Raw genomic sequence first — 9,355 nt, 5'->3', positions numbered from 1 at the left:
TCTGAGTAGAAATGTATAGGTATGAATAGTTTATTTTCCCCTAAAAGAGGGACAGGTGGTGATGGATTGGTATTTGATGAGGCAATGATTTTACAAGAGTATCATAGTAAAAACAAACAAACAGAAAAGGTAGTAGAACTTGTACAGGAGCATACAAATTACAGGTTGGTGTTAAGCATTCCTCTATAATACTGTCCCATTAATTCATATTAGTAAATATAATTATATACATCTATAATCATACAGACATTAAACAGTAAATACTCCTAACATTGAAGATCTACTATTCTTTCAATAGGAAAATGTGTAAACAGCTTTTCCCCCCATTAAGTACTCACTGAAGCCTCAACTATAATGAATCTATTAGTCCTACATTATCTTTCAAAAGAAAAGGAATTACTGTTAATCGGGCTCATTAAACTGATGAACAAACAAACTTATTTGAATCCATTTATTTTAAATTTAATTCTATTCTTTTAAATGCAGCATATACCAAACCCAATATCTCTGTCAATTAGACAATTAACCAATGACAAAAACCTCCGGACCATTAACTTAATCCATGTCAATTACACATACTTGACTGCAATATTTATGTTCTAGCGCGTCTCCCCACATCATAATTGCAAGAAGGATCAGCTTCTTTCAAGCAGGGGGCTGTCGGTGGTCCAGGCACAGCAAGATCTTTCCGTACTCCCGTTGCCTGGCTTGCCATCCAGGTGTGCCGCGATCAAGAAGGGCAAAAGAGCTCCTCCTGCTTTACCACCATCGAAATAGCAAGAGAGGGAATTGCCTGCAGACAGCTGGAAAGGGCAATTGGAAAAGGGATCCAAACCTGCTGCATTCGGCAACCCGTTTGCTTTGCTGCAGCCTAACTGGATGGCAAGTAGCCTTGTGCTGTGTTTTGGATCCATGCAAATACACGCCTCTTGTGCAAGAAATGTGCACATCCGGGGTGCAAAATAAAAGTAAAACCAAAACGAAGGAGTGACTTGGTCAGTCAGTGAAAGCCGCTCCAGGGTGCCACTTGGCCATGCAATTGCAGGTTGCAAAAGATTAACCCGAACCCCAACCCTAGCCCTAAAAAGCATTTAAAAGGAGAAAAGCTCGTGATCATGGTGGGGAGGGGGGGAAGAGAAGTTGGCCCTGCCGTGCGTCTCCCGGTGGGGAGTCGGGGGGGGAGGGAGAGGCGGGGGGGGGAGGGAGGGGCAGGGCAGCTTAGGATAGCTTAATCTGTCTGGGGTACTACTGGGACCTATTTAACATCCCCCCCCCCCCGTCGCCACTGTGGCTTATTGATAGTGTGACGTGCGAACACATCATCCATGGGTATGGCAGGTCCCAAACAGGGCTCAGAATGAACCACGCCTTTCTCAACTTAGGGGGAAACAGCTTGGCTTTTACCAACTCTAGTCATGCCGGGGGGAACTCTGCCTCTCCTCAGTTCAGAAACACTTTGCATTTCCGCATGCAGGTGGCAAGAATATAGCTGAAAGGTGGGAAATTGAGACTTGGAGCATCTTTCCCCAGCCAGGGTCATTTGCCCAGGAACTCCTGGCCACTGGGTGTGCGTGATGGGAGTTGCTGTTCAAGTCCTGCAGAAGGCATTGCTGAGATGACCTGAAGGGTGCCTGAGGGGCAGGCCAGCCAGTCCCGCAAAGGGTCCAAGCTGGGTGAGGTTTCTCTTTCTCTGACTTATGATTGCCTTGGCAGAGAACTGGACAGGGATGAAATAGAAAAGACAGAGCGCATTGAAATGGCTGTGGTGAGGCTGCCAAATGCCAGTGCTGCCAAGTTATGCAAACCCACCCTGTGGGAAAATATGGGCACCGCTTTCTGGAAACTGGCTGGCGTCTTTCTCTCCGTATTTGCCGCGATCGTCCAATAAGCCCTCCTGCATATCCTGTTTGTTCCCTGCCCCACCTAGGCGGTGCCACCTGACCTCATGCAAAGGCCCCAAACCGTCACTGATGATGTGGTTTGAAATGGATACGCCACTGGAATCTTTCCTCCTATTTCTGATGTTCATGTTGTGTCTGCTGGTGTTTATGGAACCGAAACTTTGGCAGCCGTGCCCAAGAGACCGGAGGCTTGTGAGACCCTGGGTGGCGGAGGGAGACTCCAGAAATAGACCCACGAGGGCTGAATGTGCTCTGAAGACATGGGATGGTGAGAGAAAACCAGAGGAAGGAGGAGTGGAATGCAATGCGATACAATGCAATGCAAGGATGCGACATACATCCTCTCCCACTCGGTCACACTAGGGAGCAAAGTGAAATTTGGAACAGGATCCTGACCAGTCTGGAGGCCTCTCTGAAGGTCTGAGAACCTGTGGAGAGCCCTCCTCTAACTGAAGATTGGGAGGGATTGGCCATATCCCAAGGCCGCCTGTGGAACTTCATCTCAGGGATGCTTTCCCAGATGCCCCCAGCACTGGCTTGACCCCACAACCCACTCTTCACCCCCAATGCTCCCCCTTCACGCCACTGGACCTCAAGAAGGAAAGGAGTGGCACACCCAGTGGGAAGCTCAGAATTGCCTATTTCACCCCTAGAAGAGTCTGTGGTGGCGCTCCAGATGTGCTGGACTACGCTTTCCACAACCCCTAGCTGGAATATGCAGTGCAACATCTGGAGTGCGCAGAGTTGGGAAAGCTGGTCTGCTGCCAGGAGGCTACTCAAAAGGAGGAGAAGGATCCAGCTGCATGCGATGACTCAGTGGAGGACCGGGGAAGAGGGGAGGGGGGCCTGAGCCGCTCCATCTCCCTTGGGCCTAACAGGTCCCTTCTGGGCCCATGAATGGCCAGTTCCCACATACGGTGTGGGGGCTGGGCAACTGGACCCTGTCCCCTGTGTGTTTCAGAGCAGAAATTCCAGAAATGCTAGAAAAGTACTGAATGGAGGACCTGCAATTTTTTGCAGCTGGAAACCTCGCAGTATAATTCCTTCCAAGATTAGCAATCCCTCACCTCAGTCTAGACTTCACATTTCTGTGGAGTTCACAGCTGTGTTTTGTTTTTGGATATTTCCAGTTCAGATAAAAGTCCTTGATGAGCCCATTGACTGTTTACTAGAAACCCAAAGGGGTGATATGCTATGCAGAGCCGGAGAGCAGGGACTCTGCAGGAAAAGTCTTCATAGTTGTACAGGGAAGTCTACAAATGCAGACCATTGTGCTAATCCATATCACGAAACAGTTCCAGCAGTTTAATTTCCATTGGGAGCAGGGCTTTTGTAAAGTTAATAGGTCTTAATTTTCCTTATAAGACCAAAGCAGCCAAATTCTTTGCATCGCAGTGGGGAACAATCGATTGGCTAGGTTAGGAGAGCACAGCAATCCAGTGCATGAGAGTTGCCCACACCCAAACGAGCATCGACGAGAGCAACGCTGTGCTCCATAAACACTGCCTGATTGGTTCTTGCTGATTCCCCCTTACCAGACCAAAGACGGAGCCACAAACTGGGGAATCCCTGCTTGGATTTCCCCTGGCCCAGTGGCCATGGGTCCAGTCAGAGGCAAGGCGACTGCTGTGATCTCATGAGGATGGAGAGAAGAAAGGGGACATCCTGGTGCTTGGGGAAAAAGAGGATGCTATGGATTCCCGAACCCACAAGCCCCTGTTTTTGTCCCTGCCTTCAGGAGGGTAAGCTAAGCAAGACGGCCTTGGAGGCTGGTTCTCTCTCAGAGGGAGGAAAGACCGGGGAAATGCCCCCCCTCCCGTTCCTCTATCCTGGTTGGCTCTTCTTGCGAACTCCTCCATCGAGCAAATATCAGTCTTGCAGGACTGCATTCTAACAGACCAAGATTTATTATTATTATTACTATTATTATTATTAGAATATTTCTATGCCGCCCCTTGCCGAAGCCTCTAATTTCTAATATGGACAATACATATCAGCACAGACAATACACTGGGATTCTTTTATGCAGGAAAATGAAGTTAGTTGCATGTTTCAGGTGGCCATCTGGACTGCAGGGGGGCATAAGATCATTCAGCCCAGCCTCTAACCTTACTGAGCTGTGTACTGATCATAAATGACTCCCCCACCCCCAGTAGACCTGAGGAAGTAGTCCATCGCCATGAAAATTCCCGCCACAACAAGCCCTCCAAGAGGAGGGTGTTTTTTAAAAAATACAAACACATCATAGTTTTTAACCACAGTTTATTCTCCCTCAAAAGGTGTTGGGACCTGTGCTTTGGTGTGGCTGATAGGAACTAGGCTGGAGGTGTCTAGCATCTCCCCCAAATCAATAGGGGTTTTAGCAGGCATTCCATCAAAGAGAGAATATCAGTTAACCAGCTTGGTGGCCCTTTGTGGTGTAGCTGTCTCCATATGGTACCTTCCTAGGTGCGCTTACTCAGAAGCAAGCTCCACCACGGTCAGCAGAGCTGGCTAAGTGTGTTGAGATTCACAGCCTTTGCCTAAGATTCCACGGCACTTTTGCATGGGTTTGCTGAGGCAGGGTAACATAACCTACCCCCGAAATTCATGATGCTCTCCCAAATTCAGAGCACACTTCTTTTACCGAATCAGCTCACTTTGCCAAGGTAAGTCCTTTGCCATCGAAGGCTAGCTCCCCATGAAAAGCACATAGGGTATTGATTCACATTCTGTATGGACAAAGCACCCACTTTGGGTAACCGACTAGTCCATTCTGCATAATTCAGGGATTTGAATAATGATGCCAAGTAGGCGTACTTCAACATAAACCTAGAAGCATGCCACAAAGAACTGAGTCTTCGGTGCTGATCAAAATGCAATATTCACGCACACTTTTGGGCTCTTGCCGCCTCGCACAGATCGCCGTTTGATGGCAGTCTGGTGCCAATTCTGACAGCACTGGCAATATTCCCTTACTAGGGTTTCTGGATGAAGGACCAAGCAACCACTCCCGTTAGCCAGGCATCTCTGATTGGCCTTCCCACCCTTGAGAGCATAAACCCCCTCCTGACTTTAAACACCACAGAATCTCCTCATTGATGCGCCCATTCCTGATTGACATACCCTTTCACCTCTCCTCTCAGCGATCCTTCCTCCATATTAGCGTTTCTCAGTTTGCCCCTGTTCATGCATCTTTCCCTCAGCCTCCATCTCTCGGGCTCCCCTGGCTCTTACATTCACTGCATCTTCTTCTCGACCCAGCAAGTCACAGTCCCTTGTTTTGGGTGGTTTTCATCCAGCCAAGCAGATTATGTCCCCGCCCCTCATGGAACTTGAACCGAAAGTTACTTTGTTCCCTGAGCACCCAAACCTTCCACACCAACTCAGTCAATTTCTGCATGTATTTCAGGGTCACCAGTTTAATAGGCATTTTTAAGGACGGCTATAGCAACAGAGGTAAAATTACTTAATTCTCCTAAAATTGTCCAGGATCATTGCTGAGGGGGCAGTACTCCTCCTACAGAAAGGCAGAAAGAGCCGTCTTCCACAAGCATGCAGAAATCTTAAACGTTGTGACAACTCCTGCTCTCACAGCAGCATTGGCCACGCTTCTAACTTTCCTCCACTCAACCATAACTTCTAAGAAGATGCTTCATGGACACAGAACATGCCAAACTCCTTAGGAATCTTGCCCTGGATCTCCCACTGGAAAACTAAGGTCATCACCTGGAAGAATAGTGGACAATTCAAGTTTCCAGGGCGCTGTTGTAGGATGGTCCTGTAGGAGTTAAGTCAGCCATGTGTGCATAACTGCAAACATCAAATCATGCATAAGCAAAACACCAAAAATAAAAATAAGAACGATCCCTATTCAGAACGCACATAGCTGGCATTCTTCATTTATTACTTATAGTAGCTTAAAAGCATATATGACCCTCTTAAAAAAAAGGATGCTCCAAGTTGAAGCCTCGGGAAGAAAGGAAGTCTGGGAGTTTAACAATCAAACTGTGCCCTCTATAGGAAGATCTCCAAAAGATATTGGTGCTCCGTCCAGCCCCACAGAACTTGTAGGCAGAACTTGCCTCTTCCACCCCTCTATTCCATGAGAAGTCAGCTAGGTAAACCTGGGTAGCTAGAATCCCAACTAGCAAGCTGGGTGACTTCACAGTTCCACTGTGGCAGCCAACCTGCGATTAGTGTAAGAATATATCTGCTTTCCTAGGATGTCTCCTTCAGGGTCCAACAGAACCATTCCATCAGGTGCTGTTGTAGACATCTGCCTCTTGATTCACCTCCAAAACCAAGATATCCCTGCAAATACCGAAAGGTCTTCTCCCTCTCCGCTTGAAACCTCCTTTTATACATGTGTCAGCAGATGCTTGATTCAAATCATTTCCAAAGGAACCTCGACCCAAACATGAGAGCGCCAAAAGCCCGGAGTCCATGACTTGAGGTCAGACCATGCTAACTGGCTCTGTTCTCTCTCTGCATCGCTCCAAAGCCCGTTCTCTCAGTGGCTCTGAACGTCAGATCATTGCACTTCCCTTAAACAACGGGATCCCATCACTGACCACCTGCGCTCCTCTCCAGCAAAGCCCTCATAGCCACCTCTGGCCACCCTGGGCAACCCCCCTGAAGAAACAGGGAGAAACATCAGGAGGAGAAGAGACCAGGGCATGGGCTTACCTCCAGACTCGGGGTTTGCACAGAGTGGTGGTGCATGCAGCAGCAGCTGGATCAGTAATGGGACGGCCGATGCTGCTGGAGGGAGCCTGTATCCCATAGCTGCAACCAGACCGGGCCAGCAGTTCTCAGACCATTCCCCGGACAGCGAGCAGGCGAACGAGGCAGGAGCTGCAGACAGAGACTGTCTGTTTTCAATTGAGGGTTCAGCTACTACTATATTTAATAAACTTGCTGCGGAGGGAGGGACAAACTGACTTTCCCCACCAGTCACAAATTGGGCTGGGTTAAAACAGGCACCTCTCATATTACAAGACCGTTCCCCTTCTTAAAGGGCTAGTGCTTCCCCCTCCCCATTTCCTTTTTTTCAAACTGTTTGAATATCTCCTTGTTCTTTCCTTGCCTCTATCATAACTGTTTGGGCAACGGCCAGGCCTTTGGCTATGCGTTGCTCTGCAGGGCTACTTCTGAGACTGATGTGTGGAGGAAGGCTGTGGGAACGCAGGGCTGGGCCATTATCTGTTTGTTTAAAGCTTTTATATACCATCCCATTACTGGATGGTTTACAACAGGCATGAATAAAATAAGATAAAAATGGCACAGCATCCAGTGATAAATATAAAGCAAGAAGTAAGAGCAATTAACAATTAAAATACTGGGAAAATAGAAAGGTTTTCACCTGGTGCCGAAAAGAAAAAGCATGGGTGCCAGGCGGACCTCCCTGGGGAGCGTGTTCCACAGTTGGGGTGCCACCGCAGAGAAGGCCCTCCTCTGGGTGCTCTCCCTCCGAATCTCCTTCTTCAGAGCAGGACCTCCACCTCAGATCTCAAGGGGCGGGAGGGCACATAGGGGAGAAGGTGCTCCTTCAGGTATCCTGGACCCAAACCATATTATTATTATTATTATTATTATTATTATTATTATTATTATTATTATTACATTTCATTTGGGGCTTTGTAGGTCATCACCAACCCCTTAAATTGGGCCCAGACTTCAATCGGTAGCCAGTGTAAGCGATAGAGGACCGGCGTTATATGTGAATACCTGCCGGTTAATATCCAGGCAGCTCTATTCTGAACCCACTGAAGTATCCAGACCGTCTTTAAGGGCAGCCCCACGTAGAGCACATTACAATAATCCAAGCCACATTTTAAATACTTTGGGGTTACCAACAGAGTGGTCAGATTGCAAGGTGGAGGTGTTGGGGCTGCCCCATCGGTATCCTTGCCCGCAATTCTCCCCAAGGGGGGAATGCATCACCAAAAGGAAGGAAGTCAAAGACATGTATGTGCAATTTGGAAATAATCGCTTTCATTTAAAAAGGAACACAGTCCATCTCACCATCATGGAGAAGATCTGACCAGGTGGCTCATGTGCTCACAGGTAATGGGCTACTTCAAGGCCCCTGCAGGTCTGCCTTCTTATGGTTCTTGAGCTTCAGTTTTGGACCTCATCAGGAAAGCTCTCCAAGGAAAGGACTATCTTCTCCAAAGAAGATGAGAGAGAACTAAGAGATAATGTGTTCCTAGGAATGCCTATGTACTGGTTTCCAAGGTAGAGCCATAAAGATGACTTTATCTACGGCTGCTTTGGACAGGTGTGGAAAATTTGGCAGGGTTGACGCTGATGGCATCTTCTGCCCCACCAGCCTTGACAATGGCTACTGGGAACCGCCATCACTCCCAGAAGGAAAGCAGAGCAAGGAAGACCTTTAATGCAATACCAGTGAAAGAAGTATTACGAGAAATTCTGCATGAAAATGTGCCTGATGGCAGTTTCCCATGAAAATACATTTATTTTGAAAGGGGGCAACATATTTGAAATTGGCGGTGGAAATCCCACCTTTGCAGTGGAGCTTTGGGTGTTGCGTGGGAGAACTCCAAGAAAATTTTGTTGCATTTTTGCTTTCAGGGGTCACTTGGACCCACTCTGAGATAACTCATGTCTGGACTCTCCCTGGATATTTTTGTATAGATTAGACCACCTAAGAGAAGAAGCCTGTTTTGTCTAGTTCTTTGGAGAGATGCTTCAGTGAGCAAAATACAATGTTGTATTGTTAAACAGCTGCCTTTGCAGCTGGGTCCCCCTCTAACTAGCTTCCTGCTCTAGGCTCCAAATTTCACAAGCAGAGCTTCTGATTGAATATTCATAGTTTATAGTAGTCCACTAACCCCTTTGATCAAACACTTTCCAGAGTCAAATCTTGTTTGCTTGGCTTTCCATTGGAAAGAATCCTTAACGTCCCTCTGAGCACTCTTTCTCTTGCTGGGGCTTCAGCACCTCGTCGTTCAGCAGCAACTGCGAAATTTAATTAATGTGTTGCTTATTCTTACTTCCAGGCCATTAATAAAGACATTAAATAAAACCTGGCATGTCCCTGGATTTCTACGAATTTAATGAACGTGTCCCTATGGGTTTAGTAAATTCATTACCGAATTCTATTAAGCCTCTTGGGTGGGATCTGATTTTACTAAGACTTGGATTTCACAAAATATTTGCTTTCCAGGTTCTTATTCATAGCTCTGGAGAGGATAAACTCTGCTTGCAGTGAGTTGTGTTTTGATGTTTCCTTCTTGTTCTTAAAAGATAAGAGCTGTTGCATAATTACAATCCATCCACCCATCTAGTTTGACAGCTCGTCTTTCCTATCTTGATAGCTTTGATGGAGGCACAAGGAACACTATCTGGACTGTGTGGGGGAGATAAGGAGAACTGGTCACATGCTGGCATTGTCCTGTGATGAATCACCAGCTCACCAAGCCCAGTAGGACTGTCTTTTCCAGGGTTTG

General features: G+C 47.3%; 1 protein-coding gene across 1 annotated transcript in view; it reads right to left on the bottom strand.

The window, feature by feature from the left end:
* Nucleotides 1–6,754, bottom strand: part of CSPG4 (chondroitin sulfate proteoglycan 4) — an 84,478-nt gene extending 77,724 nt beyond the window's left edge. Inside the window, exon 1 of the mRNA XM_044438564.1 lies at nucleotides 6,570–6,754. Within this exon, the coding sequence (XP_044294499.1) occupies nucleotides 6,570–6,666 (97 nt within the window). The 5' untranslated portion in view covers nucleotides 6,667–6,754. The remainder of the gene's footprint in view (nucleotides 1–6,569) is intronic.
* Nucleotides 6,755–9,355: the final 2,601 nt, after the last annotated feature.

This window comes from Varanus komodoensis, unplaced genomic scaffold (assembly GCF_004798865.1).
Source record: "Varanus komodoensis strain SLA01 unplaced genomic scaffold, ASM479886v1 scaffold33, whole genome shotgun sequence".
NCBI lineage: Eukaryota > Metazoa > Chordata > Lepidosauria > Squamata > Varanidae > Varanus > Varanus komodoensis.
This window is presented reverse-complemented; position numbering and strand designations above follow the sequence as displayed.